Source organism: Lissotriton helveticus, chromosome 6 (genome assembly GCF_964261635.1).
Source record: "Lissotriton helveticus chromosome 6, aLisHel1.1, whole genome shotgun sequence".
Classification (NCBI taxonomy): domain Eukaryota; kingdom Metazoa; phylum Chordata; class Amphibia; order Caudata; family Salamandridae; genus Lissotriton; species Lissotriton helveticus.
In genome coordinates this window covers 258105657-258128189 of record NC_136067.1, presented here as the reverse complement: position 1 = coordinate 258128189, position 22533 = coordinate 258105657, and the positions used below count along the sequence as shown (strand labels likewise).

General features: G+C 44.4%; 1 protein-coding gene across 1 annotated transcript in view; it reads left to right on the top strand.

Annotated features, from left to right (window-relative positions):
• The window catches only part of MFSD2B (MFSD2 lysolipid transporter B, sphingolipid), a 320963-nt gene that overhangs the window by 275342 nt on the left and 23088 nt on the right, over nt 1–22533 (top strand). The window contains exon 12 of the mRNA XM_078646768.1: nt 2667–2810. Within this exon, the coding sequence (XP_078502894.1) occupies nt 2667–2810 (144 nt within the window). The remainder of the gene's footprint in view (nt 1–2666; nt 2811–22533) is intronic.

The following is a 22533-nucleotide window of genomic DNA, read 5'->3' as shown; positions in this document are numbered from 1 at the left end:
CCACATGAGTGAGGAATAATGACATAAACACTGGATGTATAGATGCTAAACTGGCCGAGAGCAGGTGCGTCCAACTCCTTTTATTGGCAGGGTCACATAACTGGCGACTCCTACGATAAATGAGTGTGGGGTGGGTTTTAAGGGCGACTCCTGGAAAGGGACTGCATCATTATGTGCTGTAAGAAATTGGGTTTCTGGTTAAGGAGGATTAAACACTACTCAAGCAGCAACCACAATCCTTGCCAGAGTGAAGTCACAAGCAAACTGCAAAATAACCTGTGCTTGACCCTGTGGGAGCTTGCCACAGAGCAGTCAGGCTTAACTTAGAGGCAATGTGTTAACTATTTAGTCAGCATTTCAACAGTAATAAAGCAAAAACACAACCCAAGAAGAATCCCACACTAAATTAAACTAGGGAGTACCTTTTAATAAATAAAACAAGACCGAAATGACAAAATCCAATCAGTAAAACTGGAGATATGCAGTTTAAAGATTTTAGCAGGCTGCCTACTGAACAAGGGTACCTTAAATCTTGGTTGCAGAGCAATGCAAAGTCCTTGCATTCAGTTGCGCTGGCCAGCATCGATAAACCTTTGATGCGGTATGTTACCCTATGGGGTGGGAGGCTTTACAGTAGTAAAAAGCTAATTTGGGGGTTTTGTAAATCTTTTAAGTACATGTCCAACTTTTTAAATACACTGCACCCTGCTTTCTGGGCTGTCCAGGGCCTACCCTAGGGGTGTCTTACATGTATTAAAAAGGCCTGGCAAAAGGTTTATTTTGCCAGGTGGACATCACAGTTTAAAAACTGTGCTCACAGGCTGCAATGGCAGGCCTGAGGCATATTTAACAGGCTACTTAAGTGGGCGGCACAATCAGTGCTGGAGGTCTACCAGTAGCATTTCATTTTCTGGCCCTGAGCACATGTGGTATCACTCTACTAGGCAAGTACAGGTAAATGAAATGTCAACTAGGTGTAAGCCAAAACGACCATGTTTAAAGGAGAGAGCACAAGCACTATCTGGCACATGCATCAAAGCGGTTTGCGATCGCAAACGGTGCCATTCGCTAAAAACGGCCATTTGCGCTCGTAAAATTAGCTTTTGTGATGCATTAAGGGTCAAGGCCCTTGCAATTTGGGAATCCGCAATTCATTGCAAGTTCTCAAATTGCGATTGCATTTAAAGAATCGCAAATTGAGATTCCTTAAATGCAATGCATTAAAGTAAAGAAATTAGCGATTTTGCTAATAGGAGTAGCAAATTACCATGAAGTTGAACTTCATGGTAATTTGCAAAAACTAAAAAACTTTGAAAAATGCACTTTTGTGCATTTTTCAAAGTTTCATGTTTCATGTGGCGCAAACACACATGTGTGCGCAACATATGTGCACAGATCAATTTTAGGGGTGCAACAGGGTGTCCTTTTGACACCCTTGCACCCTGAAATTGCATGTGCAATTTGCGGGGACCTATTGGTACTCGCAAATTGCTTGTGCAATTTCCCCTTCATTCCTATGGGCCTGTAGTCCAATAGGAATGAATGGGAAGCCATTCCTTATTTGCGACTCGCAATTTGCGAATCGCAAATAAGGAATGTGTAGGAATCGCTCTTTTTATAGCGATTCCTACATGCATAGGCTTTTGCGAGTCTTTAATTGCGATTCCTTAATTATCGCAGGTAAGGACTCGCAAAATCCTACCTTGATGCATGTGCCTGTATATCTCTTGTTATCAGTGGTAAAGAGCGCAGAGTCCTATCACCAACAAAAACGAGATTAGCAAAAAAATGGAGGAGTGAAACAAGAAGGTTTGGGGGGACCTTGCAGAGAGTGTCAAGTCCAACACCTTTCCAGCATGAGCAGGACACTACATTATGCAGTGTTCTAGTGACACGCATTAAGGGGGTGGTGCAGAGTCCATATCAGAGTTGTTTGTACAGGTTCTCAGAATGCCTTACTGTGAGTGACCGCTAGGTGGCAATACTGCACCCATGTTTTGCACAGTGTCGTTCCTCCTATTCTTAGCAAAAAGTCTCTTTCAAAGTGTACCATGCAATCATATATCAGAACGTTCTGTTCTGAATTGTTTTGACTCTTTGCTCTAAAAGGAAGCGAAGTGGCTTCGGCACTTGTATGTTGCAAAAAACATCCATAAAGCCATACCTAGATGGTGCTTCATGTATAAGTGCAGGTTGAGTACCTGTATTTCTACGTCAAACACACACAAGATCCGTCTGGGACGGAAATGGACATTAAAAAGCATACGGAGATATACAACACTCATGCGCTTCCCACACAATACATTTGTAACATTTGGAGCATTTTGGAACATTTTGAATGGGCTTCGCTTAACGGCGCACCTAATTTACTCCTAATCGATCGAGCACAGCTGTGGGGATAATTAGGTGTGAGTCCACACCTAAGGAGGAAGTATTAAAGGTAAACATGTCCATACAGTTCATTACCCTGCTGCGTGATCTGCGTGCATTGCGCCTGTCACGAGGATATGCATGTGAAAAGAAAAACAGTCCTAACTGCACACACACACATAGGTGTGATTTATGCTTTGCGATCTTATTCCTGTGCAGCACTTTCGAAACTCTGTCGGTTTCACACATTGTATAGCTTCGTTTGCATTTACTCCATTATTGTTTCCCTTTTCTAGGTCCATGTTGCCTGATGTTGTGGATAATTTCCGCCTGGAGAACCCTCAGGCGAAGGGCCTGGAGCCCATCTTTTATTCCTCCTATGTCTTCTTCACCAGGATGTCAGCAGGGATAGCCTTGGGCATTTCTACCTTATGTTTAGAGTAAGTGATCTTTTCATTCCTTACCAACAGATTCATGTCATAGAACTGCTACTGCTCGCTTTCGTGTCTAATTTCAGACACAGTGTTATTATTCAAGTAGATGTGGGAGCTGCACACCCCACCCGTCTGATGTAAATATGAGGGGCATGTCCATAGTGTGCAGGATGCATATACAGGCTTGTGAGCAGGCCCACGCGGCACACAGATCTCTCGGCTCACAAAGGGGGTTCTGAATTCTGGGGGTTATTTACAAGTCCCTTGCGCCGCTGGTATGTCACTTTTTCCCATATTAAAACTTGATGTACGGGCGGCTTAAGGGCCCTGAAGATAAACCCCTCTGTGTGTGTGAAAGGGGGCTTAGGAGGTGGGCTGTGCACAGAAGTGCTGCAGTCCCCATTCCTCACAAACTATCGGAAAGATGAGCTTGATATTGAGTCCTGCATTGGCTCCAATCCCCCGTATGCGTGGAAGGACGGAGGCTGCCTGATGTCATTGTGTCCCTAGCCTGCCACCTTTGCAGGCGATGTTGACGATGTTGTCAGAGCATCGCATTTACCCTCTTGTGCGCACCAACGGCTTGGACCGGGAGTGGTGTAGTCTCTATCAAAATGTGGTGCTCCTGGCTGGATCCGTCACTCTGTTAGTTAAATCTTACCCATAGTATGGAGTGCCTAAGGGCACCATACGCTGTACACCCACCATCACCTTCTATAGTTCTGTAGTGGTGAAGAGGACCACCACATTATGTTGTGTGGAGTAGCCAAAGGCCCCGAAGCTGCCCTCCTTTCACCATCGTATGCGTAGTGGCTAGGGTCACCATAAGTATCACCCCTACACCACATCATATTGTCCTTTAGGGGCTAAAACCGCCATAAACTGCAACCCACCACCACCGTATATAGAATGGTGTGTTGAAGCGCTTGAAGCGCTTTTCAATGAGTAGCACGCTACTCCAGAACCCAAGCAGGATTAGTGGGGAAATTAGTATAGAGGAATATGAAATTAATTTGAGCGGTGGACATGCAAGTTTTTTATTTGGATTGAAAAAGGATAGTGGCGGGATAGAAGAGGGAAGGGTTTGCATTTACATAGTGCTTGCTACCCTTGATGAGGTGTTGAAGTGCTTTCGGCGGGTAGCAATCAACTCCGGAACCCAAACAGGATTAGTGGCGAATTAGTATAGGGAAATATGAACTTAATTTCAATGGTGGACATGTTAGTCTGTTATTTGGATTGAAAAGGAAAGTGGAGGGATACAAGAGAGAAAGATTTTGATTTCTTTTTTTTTTTTAGCTCAAAGCAGTAGGAGGAGGTTTGGGATGAGTAGTGGGGAGAAGAGTCAGAGGGAAGGGTTTTATAAGGCTTGTTTGCAAAAGAGGTATGAGATGATTCAAAGAGGGGTATAGGAGGGAGGAGTTACATCTTATACATAGTATGGCGTTCCTAAGCGCACCACACGCTGTACACCCACCCCCACCTTCTATAGTTCTGTAGTGGCGAACGGTCCCCCACATTATGTTGTATGGAGTAGCTAAAGGCACCGTAAACTGCCCTCCTTTCACCAGCGTATGTGTAGTGGCTAAGGTCACCATACGTATCATGCCTACACCACATTATATTGTTCTGTGGGGGCTAAAACCGCCATAAACTGCAGCCCACCACCACCTTATATAGAATGGTGTGGCTCTCCAGACCACCACCGCATATTGTTCTGGAGTTGCTAACGGAACAATAAGCTGCACCTCTACCATCATTTTATATTTGTCTGGAAAGGGTAAAGGCACAATACATTGCTGCCCTATGACCAAATTATATTTTTCTAGAGTGGCGAAGGGCAGGTTAAGATACACTCCTACCACCAAATTATATTTTTCGGAGATACAAAGGACACAGTAAGCTGCCCACTACCACCGCCTTATATCGTATGGAAAGGCTAAGGGAACCACAAGCTGCATTCCTACCACCACATTTTTTGGTATGCAAAAAAGTGATCCTAGAGCTTGGCTGTCTGGGTTCTTGGGGGTCCTTCCTGGGAGGACAGTCTCAGGAGATAGCTCTCTCACTGTTTTCAGCTCATGTGGTCAGTGGGTCCAACCTGCTCTGCCAACACATTTGAGTGTCTATGTTTACCTGATGGCTGCCCTCATCGTGGTCTTTGGCTTTGTCAGTTGGACCCACGTCCCTGATACCAAGATCATGGACCACTTCGATAGTGGCCATGAATATAAAGTCATTGGGCATACTTGGGTGGCTTGACTCAGTCAGAGAATATAAGAGATCTGGCTCATATTCAAAATGGAGGGGAATTCCTGAAGCTATTAGTTGAAAATACATTTCAGTACTTTCTCAAGGATAATGGTGGGCTGCTCATCATTTCATAATACTTAGTGCAGTTCCTTCATCTATTTATCGCTTGTTTTTGGCTGTGGAGTGACACCAATAGCTATACCACAATGTTTTCACACTACAGGACTGATTTAGAGTTTGACAGTAATATGTAATTGCTTTATATACTGCTTCATGCACATATGTTGTTACTAAATTATCCAAGCAACAGTATTACTCAATTTAATGGTGCTCAATTTACAGACTTGAGAAGGATAAATGGATGAGTCTACCGTAGCATGATTCAAACTCATAACCCAGAGATCACTGCTTAAAACTCACTAAGCCATCCTGTCTGCTTCTGCAAAAGCATCCATTTTCTAGAGGTAAATGCAAACTGCATGAGAGTTCACCGGTTGAATTTCCTCCACATATTAAGTTCTGGAGAACCTTCTGCTGGTGGATTCTCCTCTGTATTTAACATTTCCTTCCAGATTGCAGGATTTTACACTGCCACATAGCTCACGTCCGGACTGGGAACAACTAGCCCTGGCAATCTGCTCAACCGGCCCCGGTAGCAGAGGGGGCTAGTGGGAAGCACCATTCCCGCTTTTGTTACAGGGGGGTGATATTGCAAAACCGACCCCAAGTAAACAAACCGACCCCCACCCTTCCAGCCCACCGGGAAAACATCCCCTGCTCGCTACGGCCAGTCCGGCCCTGACAGCTCCATCCACAAGGGGCTGCTTGGCTAGCTCCAGATGCTGAGGCATGATTTGTTTAAGACGACAAGTGCACCTGCTTCACATGGAGAGCCGATAAGTAACTCAATTAGTGTCAGGCGCATTGTGTCCGCCATTACAGCTACTGAGCTGCCAGCAATTTGCCATCTGCTGAACCAGACACTGGTATTTAGTGCTTCATGTGAAAGCAGATTGGCAGAGGAAGTCGAATGCTTTTAATAGGATTATAATTCGGAATTCACTGGGCGGCCACAGAAAAGTACAGAACAGTTCAGCATTGAGCATTTTGTTTTGCCGCTTCTTTTTTTGAGCAGTTTAAATAGTCGTGTAACAATCCCATACAAAGCAATTGGCATAACTTATGCACGTTTTATTTGAAGCAAAAACAGATTGGGAATGATTCACAAATCTGTTTATGGCCGTAAGCATACATTTATGTCTGAAGAAGTCTCTATGTATGCATATCACAGGCCCTGAGGGCACAACAGGTGTGTGCCACTGCTTCTATGCCGTGGCGGCCTTCGGTATTACAGAAGGGGCCACAGACGCTTGTGCAGCCCCTTCTGTAATACAGATAGTGCCGGCGCACATATAGCATCAGCGCTATCCTAAGATAGCATTGCCTCAGTTGCATGGTGTTGTGGCCCTATGCAAATGAGTGAAATACTTTTCCCCTGCGTCCAGGCTGTAATATGGATGTGGGCCCAAATGCGAAAAGGACGGCTAGAGGGAAATAGACTGTGCCACAGAGAGATGCTGCACAGTCAGTGAGCACCCCCTCAGTAAGGGATAAAAAGATCCTATGGACCACCCAGACATCCTCTTATAGGTGGGTGAAGTCACTCACTGCACCCACCTCTCTGGGGATTTCTGTACTCCTTTATTGAGCAGGTAGAGTTGTCACCTTCACAGGGAAAGCAGACAAGCTGCTTCAAAGAGCAGGTCCGCCGTTGGAGAAGCGTGGCTCAGTGGTTAGAGGTGGCAGACCTGGAAGCTGAGATCAGCCGTGGACCAGGGTTCGATTCCCCGCCTCGGCGGGTCTCGGGCTCAAAAATTCCACGGACTCGATAATTCTCGTTCCGGTGAGTACTCAACTCACGGGGTCACACTCTGCGACTCTGGGCAATAGCTTGCTTAATCTCCACTACGGCCCCTCGCGGCGGGATGCCTGGCTTTCACCTTGTGGACACCCTGCCGGGGTATCTCACAGGGGAATACCAGGACGGGTTCCCTAAGCAAGCGCCGAGATGCCTACGGGTAGTCGTGCGCTATACAAGAGCCTAATCATTTCATCATTTCATTTCACCGTTTACTAATATGCTGCCCTCAAGGCAACATGAGTACACAGCAGCCAATGTGAGCAGCGCTTTATGTGTAATAGAGTGCACTGTTTTGTTAAAGATGCGCTGCATTGTGAAAGGGGACAGTGCACCATATATATATGACCCCAGGTGTTCACCAAAGAGATACAAGGGAGTTGTAAGCAGCCCGGCTAGTGCAGGACAGAGCAGGGGGATGCGGAGGGAGTCGGCACGACGAGGAGGAAAAAAACCCGAAAAAAAACAATTAGGGGGTAGAAAACTGTGTGTAATTGTCGGGGAGCGGGCACATTAAGGCTTGGTTAGGCTTGGGAGTTTGTGAGCACCCTCAACTCCTGAGTTTTTGGACATTCCCAAATTATTCTCAAACATTTTCCTATCTGGAAAATAACATATACTCAAGCAAAGGGCTCATATAACTCCATCTCCAAGGTGGGAAGGGATCAGTGCACTCTCAAACTTTGTGAAGGTGTTGTGTAAGAGGTTATTAAAAGAAAAAGAATGTGCATTTTACTCCAGTATTGTAGCTTTCATAGATTCACATGCCTGAATCATTCCCAGTCGGCGAGACGGGAGTCTCCGGTATATAAAAAAGCTATGCTTAGCAGTAAAGCAAACTGAAAAAAGGCTAAGGCCCATTTTCCTTTTGCAACCCATTACATTCGTTATGTAAAAAGGACCAAACTTTTCTCTTAGCCAATCAGAGTCACACACCCTCTAGAACCCTCCTGAGAGAACCTTTTGCCCCTCAGATTTTCTACCTCACATTGTGCTAGGGAGTCTCCTTTGAGCTCTGCTCAAACTCTTCAATTCAACTCATTTTGACTGGGATTTGTAGTTCTCTTATTTTCTAGTTTCTTCTTATTTGAAATTCCTTATTCCTCTACTATGGCTGATAAGGAGAAGAAGGGATTATTTAGAGCTTGCCACCTGCTCTAAAAAAAGGCTTTATACAGATGACCCTCATAAAGACTGCATATACTGCCTCTATCCAGACCATCAGGCGAAGGATTGTAAGGTATGTCGAACCTTTTCAAACAAAACCTTGAGGGATCGTGAGGGAAGTCTTCTACTCTGGCTCCAGAAGGTAAAAGCCAGAAAGGAGATCATCTCAAGTGAGAGTGAGGAGGAGTCATCTTCGTCTAAGAGATCTCAAAAAAGAAGTAGATCTCCTCAGGCGCATACCTCAGGTAAGAGACCTGAGAAGGCCCTAAAAAAAGACCACTCCAGGGTCTTCAGGGCGCAGTCCCTCAAAATCTCCTTCAGGTAAACCTAAGGAGAAGAAGGGTTCTGCTTCTGAGGTGAAACAGGTGAAGAAAATTGCCTCAGAACCTTCAAAATCTCCTCCAAGGGTCAAGATTTCCATCAAAAAGACTTCCTCTACACCCTCTGAGGAGAAAGTGAAAGGATCTAAAATGTCGACGGGAGCGTTGACGAGGAAGATATCATCATCAACTACAAAAGCACAATCATCGACGAAACAGGAGGTAAAGGCTGTTCCTAAGACGCCGCCGACACTTTAACCGTCGACGGCGGTATCGACGACGAGTTCATCGTCGATGACCATGGCTACATCTGCATCGTCGACGGGATCGTCAAAGGCGGTGACGACGACGGAAGCATCGACGACGAGATCGTCGACGACGGCGATGACGGCGGGAGCATCGACGAAGACAGCGTGGACGGTAACTACAATGTCTACGACAGCGTCGACGACGATAATATGGTAGACGACGGTGAAGGGGATCTCGTCGACGGGCTCGTCGACGAGAGAAAAAACCCCAGAAAAGAGGTTGTTATCCTGGAAGAGAACAATAACACCAGAGATTACATCTCCAAGCAAAGTGTCTCCATTAGTCCCTTCTCACCTTCCGGAAGAAGAGGACTCAGAGGACGAGGATGAAGAAGGTCCCTTTGGATATGCGAGTAGTGCTTCGCAGCTAAGAGTGAAATACCAGGAGGAAGATTCGGAGGAAGAATATGGGGAGTTTCAAGATCATCCCCAAGAACAGCAACAATATCACCAAGAGCATCATGAGGAGATGACAAGTGTCCCATCTTCTTTACTGAAAGAACTCCAGAGCATGTTGGAGGATTATAGAAGACGGTATCTGGTACCTCAAACCTCTCAGGAAATCCCTGAGGCTACGCCTCGACCTCGATCTGTACCGGGTACACCACTACAAAGAAGGGAGATCTTGCCGGAACCCATTCCTAGGTCTCCACCACCAGGATCTCAACATGACCCAGATACCTCGAATGATGGCGATGAAGATGGAGAGATTGCAGAACCTAGTAGAGAATGGGATGACTATCTCATTCCTTCACCTTCAACTCCGACACCAAAACCAGTAGATTCTCCACCAGAGGACTTTGGTGGTTTTCATAACCTGATGGAAAAGCCACTGAAAGATTTGCTCTTACAATGACGGAGGATAAAGCGGAATGTTTCTTATATAACTTTAAGGAACCCTATCGAAGATCTGTTCGGTCCTTACCTATTGTAAAGCATATTTGGGAAGAAGGCCTGAAGGTTATGGAAATGCCAGCTACAGTGACTCCGGTTCTTGCCAGACTGGACAAGAAATATAAAGCACCTGCGGATGCTCCAGCGTGTCTTTTGGGTCATCCCAAACCGGATTCAGTGATTACACAGGCAGTGCAAGAGAAATCAAGGAATCCGTCCGCTCCAATTACGACACCACCAGACAGAGAGGGTAGGAGGCTGGACAACGCAGGAAAAAGGTTTTCCTTAATGTCTGCTCTGCTGGTAAAAGCTGCTAATGCCCTCGCTATTCTAGGAAGATACGACAGGCAAATGTGGTGCGACCTGTCGCCGTATATTGACTGTGTGCCGGAACCAGAGAAACAAGAAGCCAGAAATTGTCTTCTGGAGGGTGAGAGGACTTCGACGGAAGTCATAGACTGCGCTATGGATATAGCGACCACGGCATTTAGGTCTCTCAGCAGGCTAACATCGTCCTGCCACGAATGGGAGCTGGAACAGGGGATCCTGGACAACATTTTTCAAAGGTGGGGAACACCAACAGTAGACCTTTTCACCACAAGAGAGAACAGGAAATGCCGGTCCTTCTCAAGCTGGCTTCCCCAGAGGGGGTCTTGGGGGAGTGCGTTTTTGATGGCATGGTCCGGCGTCTTTGCTTACGTTTTTCCTCCAATTCCTCTCCTGCCTGAGTGCTTGTGAAGATCAAGAAAAAACCATGCAGGCTGATCCTGATAGCCCTGTGGTGGCCCAGACAACACTGGTTCACGGAACTCCTCCTGCTGCTGTCGGAGGACCGTCCAGTTCGTCTCCAACCAATTCCATCACTTCTGACAATGTCCCAGGGACAAGTGCTCCACCCGGACCCAAAATTAGCGGCTTTTCTCCTGAACACTGTGAATTTCGACATCTGAAAATCTCAGACGAATGTAAAAGGATCCCGTCCAAGGCTAGAGCGGATAGTACCAACAAAACCTATAGGATGAAATGGAAGAGGTTTTGTCTATGGTGTCAGAGAAATAACATTCATCCTCTAACTGCGACACCTCATGAAATTATCCCATACATCTTACTTTTAGCCAAGAGTGGAGGAGTGTGGCTCACTGATTAGAGCGGCAGACCCTGATGCAGAGGTCTGGCCCGGGACCAGGGTTCAATTCCCGACTTGGCAGGGTCCTGAGCCCAAAATGTCCACGGACTCGATAATTCTCGCCTCGGTGCCTATTCTAATCATGGGGTCCCACGCTGCAACTCTGGGCAATAGTTGCTTAATCTCCACTACGGTGGCCCACCCGCTGCGGGATGCCTGGCTTTCACCCTGGGGATACCGTGTAGGGGTTATCTCACAGGGAAAAGCCAGGACGGGTTCCCAAGGCAAGCGCCTTGATGCCTTCGGGTGATACGTGCGCTATATAAGTCACAATACATTTACATTTACATTTACAAGTCAGGATTAGCTCACGCTTCGATTAAGGTGCATTTAGCTGCGTTGTCCCGCCACAGGAGGTCTTCCTCGGGCCCATCCTTATGGTCTGCAAGGATCATCAAGCAGTTTATGAAGGGATTATTCAGAGTTTTTCCTCCAATAAAACCACCACCACCGTTTTGGCGTCTAAATATAGTGCTATCTCAGCTGATGAAACAGCCCCTCGAGCCTATACATAGAGCAGATATAAAATTCCTCTCATGGAAGGTGGCACTTCTCATCGCCTTGACATCAGCAAGATGAGTAGGAGAGCTGCAGGCTCTCACAATTCAAGCCCCTTTTTTGTAGTTTCAAGAGGACAGGATGATTCTGAGAACGAACCCAAAGTTCATTCCTAAGGTGCCAACTGACTTTAATTTAAATGAACCGTTAGTATTGAAAAGCTTCTTTCCTCAGCCAGCAACAACGGCAGAGAAAGTACTGCATTCACTGGATGTTCAGCGGTGCCTCAAGTTCTATTTGCAGGAAACTAGAGCTTTTCGCAAGTCCTTACAGCTCTTCGTCGCTTATAGCGCACCCAGAAGAGGTTTCCCTTTGTCAAAGCGTGTAATTACCAGGTGGATTTCCAGTGCGATTGTCTACTGTCACCAAGCTGCTGGAAAACCTCTGGATGCACTGTGAGCAGTGTCCACATCAACTGTGTTGTTTGCAGGAGTGCCGATCCAGGACATCTACAGGGCAGCAGCCTGGACATCAACGCATACCTTCACGAGGCACTACTGCTTAGAAGTGACAGCTGAGGCAGATGTGGCAGTGGGAGAAGCAGTTCTGAGAAATATCATCCAATGACGGTGCGCACTCTTTACATCCCTCCTTCCTTGGTTTTTGGTAACAAAAGCACATTTTGTATTATTTACTGTGTATCAGATTATTCATACTGTTTTGCATGGTGTAAAAATGCAGAAAACAAATGTGCTTTGTTCTATCACTGCTAGCTATTCTGATTCAGGCATGTGAATCTATGAAAGCTCCAATACTGGAGTAAGAAAACAAGTTACTTACCTGTAACTGTAGTTCTCCAGTATTGGAAGCTTTCATAGATTCACATGCAACCCACCCTCCTCCCCTGAGAGGCACACCTTGGATTTGGCATAGGAAGTGTTTTATGCATCAGTGCGCAAAAATCTGAGGGGCAAAAGGTTCTCTCAGGAGGGTTCTAGAGGGTGAGGGGCTCTTGATTGGCTAAGAGAAAAGTTTGGTCCTTTTTACATAACGAATGTAATGAGTTGCAAAAGGAAAATGGGCCTAGGCCTTTTTTCAGTTTGATTTACTGCTAAGCATAGCTTTTTTATATACCGGAGACTCCCGTCTCTACGACAGGGAATGATTCAGGCATGTGAATCTATGAAAGCTTCCAATATTGGAGAACTACATTTACAGGTAAGTAAATGTTTTCTTCTAGTGGGCACCTTGTGTACAACTTCAAATAAATGTCACATGACTTTCCTAGTAGTACTCTTAGAAAGTTAGCATTGATGCAGTTTTCCAGTTATGCTACTGGGAATGTGTAGGAATTACTAAATGTCCTACAATACACTTGTGCATAGGAGTAAGTGTACAGATATAAATGTATTACTTTTTTGTGATTTGGGATCTAGTGTGGCTTGGGATGAGAATAAATAAGAAAGCTGGCTTCGAAAAGTTGCGTCAATATAAACCTTTCTGATCCTTAGACTGAACAGCCAGCCACTTAAGTATTAATTGTACCTATACATACATAATAACAGTGCTTCTGGAGTGGTGCAAAGCATCAGGAGAGCAAATACCTAAATACATCAGTGTCTTAGAGTCTATCTTGCTGTAGCAACCGACACATGAGGCTTCCCTCCATTTAGTTCAGGTGTGTTGAACGGTGTCGCATGGGCCTATTTCACCCTTCTTACAGATACGTTTGTGCACTAAGATACCTGAAACTGGTTTTGAAGCAGCTGGGTAGAAGGGAGACTGTTTCACATACAGAACATATGCGTCATCCCATGCAATCTCCATGAAAGACGTTGTTGACATTTTACACCTGTAGGCCATCGTTATGAGTGGCCCATTAACTGGTGTGAGTGATTTTTATTGATAAAATCCAACTACGCTGGGTTGGAATATTCTTGAAAAGAAAATGCGGAAAGGAAGGAACTCTCTAGATTGATCCAAAGAGGCAGGTCAGGAGAAGGGACAGACAACCACTTGGAGAAATGTTTTAGTAAAAAGGCTTTATGATATTTGGGAAGATCAGGGAAACGAACACCTTCAGATTTTGGACGCGACAACTTTAATAAAGACATTCAAGGTTTTTTATTCAATCAAAGAAAAGAGGTAAGAATGGAGTTAATTTTGTGGAACCACTTTGTAGGAATGGGTATAGGAATATTAGAAAGAAGATAAGGATTATAGGCGTTGGCATCATTTTAATGGTGTCAAGACATCCCCACCATGAAAGATATAAAGGATGCCATTTGGAAGTGAGGGAGCTAAGCTTCTCAATATATTTTTTTAAATTGAGAGGAATTGATGATTTAATGGAGGAGGTGAACCATATAACACAATATTTTATGTGGAGTGGGCTCCAAGTAAAGTTGGAGATGGAAAAATCCTCTTTAAAAGTATATTTATTTAAGGGTAAAATTTCACACTTGAGTTTGTTTAATCTGTAACCCGAGACTAAGGAATATGATTGGACTTCATTCAAAAAAGCTGGCATGGAATTTTGGGGTTGGGAGAGGAATAAGAGAACGTAATCAGCATATGCAGCTAATTTAACCTGTAAAGAATTAGAGGTGTAACCCGAGATGGATTGATTCTGTCTTATTTTAGACAAGAAGGGTTCTAGGGCTAAGTAAAAGAGGAAAGGGGATAGGGGACAGCCTTGCCTTACGCCTCTATGGAGATTGAAGTAGAGGGAAGTAAGACAGTTGGCAAAAATAACATCTTTAGGATTCGAATAGAGCAGAGAAATCAAGGAGATGATTTTCGGGCCAAACCCAAACCATTTTAGTGTCTGAAAGATGAAAGGCCAATACACTCTATTGTAGGAGAGTAGGATCTGCTTACTATGGTTATCCCCACTTTTTGCTGGTGTTTCACTGTTTTTCGACTTTAATCGGGCTGGGTCCCTGTTAACCAGGACCCCAACCTAGCTGCTCCCTCTCTAAATTGATTGCATGTACATTAGGTACACTCCAGATTGGTTACTGGGTTACCCTTGTGAGTCCCTAGTATATGGTACCTTAGGTACTAAGGGCATAGGTACCCCAGAGGCCTACCAGGGGCTGAAGCATGTATTATGCCACCCCTGGGAAGCCTTCCAAAATGGAACCACAGGTCTGCTACTGCAGCCTGGGTAAGGTGGTGTATGCACCCCTTACTGAGATATAGGTTACCTATATCTACCTTATATCACTGACTTATATAAACTTATAAGTCACTCCTATGGCAGGCCTTATCAATCCTGAAGGCAGAGTGCTTGGATTTGTGTGAGAGGGTGTCCATGCATGAGTAGGACCCCTCTGCAGATTTTGGAATCACTTATCTGTAGCTGTTATGTGATGCAGCCACACCATATACTCTTAAATGCATTATAACCTTGCGGTTAATGCTAACTTTGGAATGGCTGCATGGAAACATGTCATGTTTGGTGTCAAACACTTTGGAATCCTACCCCCCTGGCGGCGGGGGTAGAATTCCACCCTTCTAGAGGGAGAAGACATGTACACACTTACTTAACCGGTAATAGTTTAAAAGAGCCCCAGCATCACAAAATGGATGCTGCAGCCACAGACACGAGTCTGACCTCCTGCTGCTGGACGAAACTCCGGCAGGGGAGGCCTGGACAATAGGTTTCCTGTCAGAGGGAGGTGTAACCACCTCCCAGACAGGCTTTAGTGTATTTGGACTGGGTGGGTGCATTCAGAGAATGCTTTTCAGACAGTTCTGGGAGCACACTTGGTGTCTCTGTGCATATTCCAGTTCAAACAGGTTGCAGGGGCACTCAGCCCCTGCTCTGGCGCGAAACTGGACAAAGAGAAAGGGGTGTCACCACCGCCTCCCTGGATCCACCCATAGGTGGGTCCCTAGAGTAAGTCCAACCCCTAAACTTAGTATAGGAACCCAGTCCTTAGGACTTTAGATTACCATAGACGAAACTATGCAACATATATCCTGGAACTTCGACATTCTATTTCGACTAGAAGATGGAAGAATCTCCTTTGGGGTCAAGGAGTGACTCTTCTGTTCAAACAGGCACCAAAGAAGCATCTTGCCAGCCGGCATTTCCAAGACTCCCGCCGGATCCAAAGGATTTGTGACTCAGGACATGGACTTCCAGTCTTCTCAGAGGCCAACACGAGATCCCAGCAAAGCTGAGACCTGCTGCCCTCACGAGTGATGTGGGACGGGAACTCCTGGACACCGGGCACATTTGCGAGGGCATCAACTTCCCGAGCTTTTCTGAAGTTGTGCATTGGGATACTTATAGTCCAAGCCCCGAGCACTTTTTGCACCAAAGATTGTGGGCCTACACTCCATGAGTGTTCCGTGGATCCGCTTCTAATATTTCCACTTGAGGCTCTTTTGCGATCCCTGGTCCGTCGACTACTGGGTCCCCACGAAGGTAACTCTTCTGTTTCTTGGGCTTTTCTGGTTGCTCCAGACGTTCCCTGACTCCCCTTCAAAGGGTGAGTCCCTCAGACCTTGCTGGTCTGCACAAAGCCAATCTTTGCTTTTTGCATGGGTTGCTGTTGCCAAGGCTAGTTGGGTCCAATCCGGAAACCGACACCGCAGCACTCGACATCCTTTGTGATACAGCTCGAATCCAGCTCCTGGTCATCCTCGATGCCTCCTGGTCCTCGTGGCTGAAGAGTCAAGCTTCACCTTCTTCACCTGAAATTACCCGGCATTGGTTGGCATCTTCTCATCACCTTCCTGGTCACTGGCTAGTGACCCAGACTCTTTCCCCTCTGCTTTCAGGTTTTTCAGATCTTCGATCCACCCTTGGATCCACCCGAACACTTTCCACTTGGTCGCTTGCAGCACTTCGCCATTGAAATCGACGACGAAACCCGACACCAAAAGACACCTATGCACCCGGCTTCCCTGGGTGAGGTAACTCGAGTACTCCGGTGCTCCCGTGGGTTTTGACTCTAGAACTGCCTAGTTCTAAAGGGGTTTGCTCCAAGTCCTCTTCTAAGTGTCCTTAATCTGTAATTTTCCAACCGCTACTTTCCCCGTAGAAGTTAATGGTGATTTGTGGCTATGTTTAGGCACAGCACGTTTTGCCCATGGGTCCCCGGTGTCACTACCTTGGGTGGTTCCTGGTGGCCCCAGCGGTTCTAAATCCATCAATCAATCAATCAATCAGAGTACTTGTAAAACGCGCTACTTACCCGTGAGGGTCTCAAGGTGCTGGGGGTGGGGGGGGCGCTACTGCTCGAAGAGCCAGGCCTTGAGGAGTCTTCTGAAGGCAAGTAGGTCTTGGGTCTGCCGTAGGAGGGTAGGGAGGGTGTTCCAGGTCTTGGCGGTGAGGTAGGAGAAGGATCTGCCACCGGAGGTCGTTCGTTGGATGCGGGGGACAGCGCCGAGGGCGAGGCTGGCGGAGCGGAGCTGGCGAGTGGGAGTGTAGAAGCTGAGTCTGCTGTTCAGGTAGGCTGGTCCGGCATTGTGGAGTGCTTTGGCTCTAGGCCTTGTATCTATGTCAGTCGTGGTTCTTCAACCAATTCTTAGTATATGGTTTGTGACGCCCCTAAGGCTAATCATATATTGTGCTAATTTAATGTGTGGTAAATAAGTTTACTGAATGTACTTTTGCCTCATAAAGAGACTAGAGGGATGTGTTTAGAATAAATACATATATTTTATATATATACCTGGTGTGGTTCTCCTTTCATTTGGTCATTCATGAGATTATAGACTGGTAAAACAAGCTGCTTTAGATTCCTTCAAGACTTAGCCTGAAGGCTGCTCTCCACAGCTACCACTAGGGTAGCTTTCTATATAGGTTGTCTTTAAACCTACCATCAATAAGGGTCGTTTGGACTGGTGCAAGGTGCCCACTAGAATAGTGGACAGCATATGCCAGGCCAACTTCTCACATCTATCAAAAGCCTTCTCGGCATTTAGAGCAATGGCAGCAAGGGGTTCTGGAATATTTGACGACTAGGAAATAATGTCAAAAACCAAACTAGTATTGTCATTAATGGAATGTCCTTTAACAAAGCCCGACTGTTCCTTGCCTAAGAGTTGAGGGAGATGAGATTCCAATCGAAGAGCAAATAATTTCGAGAAAACTTTGTAATCTATGTTAACTAAGGAAATGGGTCGATAATTTTTGCAATAATGTAAATATTTTCCTCCCTTTGGGATAAGACAGATAAAGGCCTCCAGAGAAGTGCCAGAGGAGTTACCAGAAGAAAGAAAAGAGGAAATTAAAGCATGTAATTTGGGTACAATTACTTGAGCAAAATGCAAAAAGAATTCAACAGTAAAACCGTCGGGACCGGGGGCCTTATCTTTCTTAAGGAATTTAAGAGCATTAAGTAAGTCAGTCTGAGTCAAATCAGTTTCAAGGAGGTCAAGATGTAGAGACGGGGATGAACGCTTATGAATTGAGGAAAAATAAAGGGAAATGTCATCGTCAGTGGGAAAGGACTCAGGAGTATAGAGTTGTTCATAAAACCGAACAAATTCTTGTAAAATATCAGCGTCTTTATATTTAGAAGAATTTGAGTCTGTTAATATGTATTCAATATGAAGTTTATTTTGTTTGGTCTTTAGATAATTAGCTAGCAGTTTACCAGATTTATTTTGTCCACCATAGAATTTAGCACTAGTCTTTAAAAGAAACAAAGAGGCAGTGTCAGTGTCAGTCTTGATTTTGTTATACTGAATGTTGGCATTAATGAGATCAGTTAGACAATGTTTCGATTCGGAAGTGTAATAAGTAAGTTCTAATTGTTTTATCTTAGAGTGGAGTTCTCTATTTAAAGCCCGAGCAGTTCTTCATTTATTAGAAGTGTACCGAATAATAGAGTCACAAGCAGAGGCATTAAAGGCGTCCCAAATTATATAAAAGGGTATAGTGTCATTGTTATTTAAAAGGAAGTATTCTTTGAAGAAAGAAATAAAGGAAGTATTAAAGTGAGGGTCTAAAAGCAAGGAATTATTAAAGTGCCATCTCCTGGGATTATCAGAATGAGGCAGCATGTCTTACAGGATGGAGACAGGGGCATAGTCGGAAATTAGTATGGGGCCTATATCTGCAGATATAAGAGATTGGGAGACATTGTGTGATGTGAAAAAGTAATCAATTTGTAACTGGGTCTGATGAGGTGGAGAGTAAAAAGTAAACTCTTGCAAAGACGGATTGCACAATCTCCAGGCATCGGTTAAATGTAACTGTTTTATAGTTTGTATGAAAGTTTTATATGCTTTTGAAGGAGTGAAAGAAACTGTAGATTTCTGATCTAAAAAGGGTAAAAAACGTGATTGCAATCTCCAGCAAGAATTACGTTGTTAGCAAAATTATGAGAAATCAGTTGATGTATATGGAACCAGAAAGGTGTGTCGCCAGAAGTAGGGGCATAAACATTAAAAAGAGAGAGCCGGACCCCGTCAATCTCTAACTTGGTAAACAGCGATCTACCTTCATCGTCTCTCTGTTGTGAAATAAGGGAAATCTTCAAAGATTTGTGACCTACAGTAATAACACCATTTCTTTTGCCATCAACAGGTGAAAAAAAGATTTCACCAACCCAATTTTTCTTAAGCTTTAAAGACTAAGATTCTGTAAGATGGGTTTCTTGCAGCAAAACAATGTTAGCATCCAATTTAGATAAGAAGGATAATAACCGTTGTCTCTTAATGGGGAGTGTAGACCTTTAACATTCCATGTAATGATTTTTAAAGCCATAAATCAGGGGAACAAAATAAATAGTAGAATGAACCAGCCTTAATGCATATATCATTGAAATATAAATAAGAAGCAATTAGATATAGGTAAACCTTGAAACTTCAGAAAATGAAAAAGGAGGAAAGAGGGAGAGACAAAAGGGGTAAATAAGATAAAGAGGTCAATCGAAGAGAATATGAAAAATGGTCACAACAGCAAAGGAAGTAGCAAGTGTGGTGATAAGAAAGAAAAGAAAAGGAGAAAAAAGAAAGAAGGTAATGAGAAAGAAGTAATATGAGAGCCAATGAAGAAGACAAAAAGACATACTTACAAATAATCCAAGACACATGTAAGATAGGGGAGATGAGGCCACATGGAAGAATGATGAATCCAGACTTCAAACGGGAAACGGGAAGGAACGAGAACTGACGAGCACAACAACACATGGAAAGTAGAACGAGGGAATGAAACCTGCAAGGAAGAAAAAAGAGGTTAATGAACAAGTCAAAACAAACCGGCAGGAAGAAGCATTGTCTTCAATCAAGCAAAAATGAAGAGAGTCATTAACAGTAAATGTGAAAAGCCAAGGACTCAGGTAAGAACTCAGTCAAAATTGAACAACATCAACTATTTGTTAAATGACGAGGATGGTGCAGATGTGTCCATAGACTCCGCATGGCAAGAGTTAAGAAAACTTTTCAATTTTATAGGGTCCTCATATGTAGTAGTCTTATTGTTGATGGTCACATTGAAAAGGCATGAGTGAAAAAGGCTATATCGTGCTCCAAGAGAACGAAGTTGTGGCCTCATTGCTAGGAAGTCTCTACGTCGATCAGCAGTGGGCTTAGAGTAGTCCTGAGAAAAATACAAAGTATTGCCCGCCCAAGTAACATGGTTAGCTGTTCTGGCCACTGAGAGAATCTTAAGCAGGTGAGAATATTCTAAAAAGTATAAGATACCCCCTCTCAGTTTCCTCGCGGTGGTAGAAGACGTTGCAGAAACAGGGCCCAGACGATGAGCTAGTTGGATGTTGAGCTGGGTATCCTGTGCTAAGTGAAGAATCTTGGGTAGAAACAATTTGAAGAAATTGATGGGTCAGAACCTTCTGATAATCCATATATGTGAAGATTATTCCGCCTGTTTCTATTTTCCAAGTTTTTGACTTGCTTTTGGAGGGTCGACACTTGAGAATGTAGGGCATCCATTTTGCTGCTGGCAGAAGTTAAAGATTCAAGATTCTGCTCCACCATAGTAGCCCTGTCTTCCAAGCTTGACCATCTGTCTGTTAGAATCTGAAATTTAGAGTTGGTCTCCTCAACAAATGGACGAAGAGCTCTGATTTCCTCTAGTAGTAAGTCCAAAGAGACGGAAGATGATTGCTTGGGAGGAGAAGGAGAGTTTTTCTTCCGATATTTGCTTGGCATTTTGTTCGTACCAGAGGAGGTCGCAACAGTGGTGGCAGTGGTGCCCTTAGGCGAAGTATTCAATGAGTCATCCATGAGGGAACAATACAAGTGGGATTTAGAGCCAGTTGAAAGTTTGAGTACCAGAGTCAATGAATAGGAAGAGACTTTAGGTAGTTTGCCCATGCATCCAGACCGGAAAAAAGTATTTTAGCATAAACCGGCTCAGAGACTTATGAATACCATAGGAAATTGAAAATCCACATGCAAGAGAAATAGAAGGTGAGGCCAATATGCGATAATCAAGGTAGCATCCTGTAAGCGCCACCGTCTGACAAACACACAGGTAGCTGCAATTAACCACAAGCCAGAAGGTGAACAATGACTGAGTTTAACTGACAATGACTTACAAACAAGGTCAGGTGCAGCCAGGACAGTATCAAATCAGAAGAGAGGTTTATCAGGTGAAATACAACCATAGCCTCAAACCTTATTGAAATAACTCTTAAGACGCTGAGGTGAAAGGGCAGGAGGCAGTATCTAAGCTTTCTCACACAAAAAATAGAAGTTAAGTCCTGGGTTCCCCAGAGCAATTCAGTATGCTGCAAAGCGCCAGAGAAAGCATATAATTAATGTGGAGATAATGTTAATTTTTTTAAAACCAGTTTTAAATTTGCAGTAAAAGACCAGGAGAAAGTAACAAGTTCCATATCCTGAAGGCAGAAAGTTATTTGAGAGAACTGAGGGTCTTAGGAAACTCATAAAAGATTAGCCCTTTTTGAGTGAAATGCGCAATAGAATTTCCTCACGGAGCGCAAATCAAGCACTCTGCTACAAAAAACCCTTACATTTTGCTACGGCGACTCAGGAGCTTCTCAATCTGCGTAGCTTCATTTCCTATGGGTATGCTATCTCTTTGGGGTTCGTGCAGGAGGTTAAACGCACGCCAGGATCGTCGCCCTCTCTGTTGTCCCAGGAGAGTCAGGGACCAGCTGCTATTCTCCTCGGGCGCTAGCTACGCCCCTCACAATGAGGTCCTATGTGTTGAATGACGCTGTGTTTTGAGGCTGCTCCTCTTGCTTGTAGTAAATGCTGATGATCTCTTAGGAGCACTGAATAAAGGTTATTTTTGTTGTATTCATTTGCTGCCATCCCCCTTTACAATTCTGTGTTTGGAACATTAGAGCTATGCTCTCTGTTAACACGTTCATGAAATTGCAGAGCCAAAGTCAACCGCTGTTGAACATTCCTTCCATCAATGTTGACTCAAATGGATGGTTTAAATGTGTGCAATGAAGGCAATGACCTCACTGTGCCATCTCAGTTTTTATTTTATCTCCCTTCCCTCATGTCACCCTTTCACTTGGTTCTTTTGAATACAGTACTTCAAAGTAGGCTAAAATAAGACAACTAGAAACTATGAAGAACTCCGCACCAGACTGGCTTCATGTCATGTTTCCTATAGTTTTTGCCTCTGTCCTAGTGGTCAAATTCGATGCATCTTTGGCAAAAGAGCATGCTTTCAACTATTACAAGAGCCATTGTTACACTTGTATTTAAAATAGCAAACAGTTGATCCTGATTAGCCAATCGGCTATCGTCTCTTGGCTGGAATACAAACTGTGGACCACAGTGTTTGTCTTTAACAGCTGAAGAATCACTTGGATAAGTATAACATCTACCCTTCAACCATTCAGGATTTTCTTCCCCGACATAGCACAGAAAAGGCTCTTATGGTCATTGTCGACTGCCCCTTCCAAGAACCAGAGAAGGATCACCATTTGATGTCAATCCTGCTAGCCATTCCAGTTTGCACTTTGTGAATACTCAAATTGATACAATGATAGATTATCTGACACTTTGACTTTTGGTGACGCTCAACACTTGGGGTCCCATTGAAGGTGGGGCGGGAATCCACCCAGTAATCCACCCAAGAGTTACTGACACAAGTATCATTTACAAGGGAGGGCCAATTTACTTCAGTTTTTGCATGTTTGGCTAACAACAGGCGTGGATCGTGTTTCGGCACTTATTCAACATGGTTTGTTCCTCCATTATTTCACCCAGATGT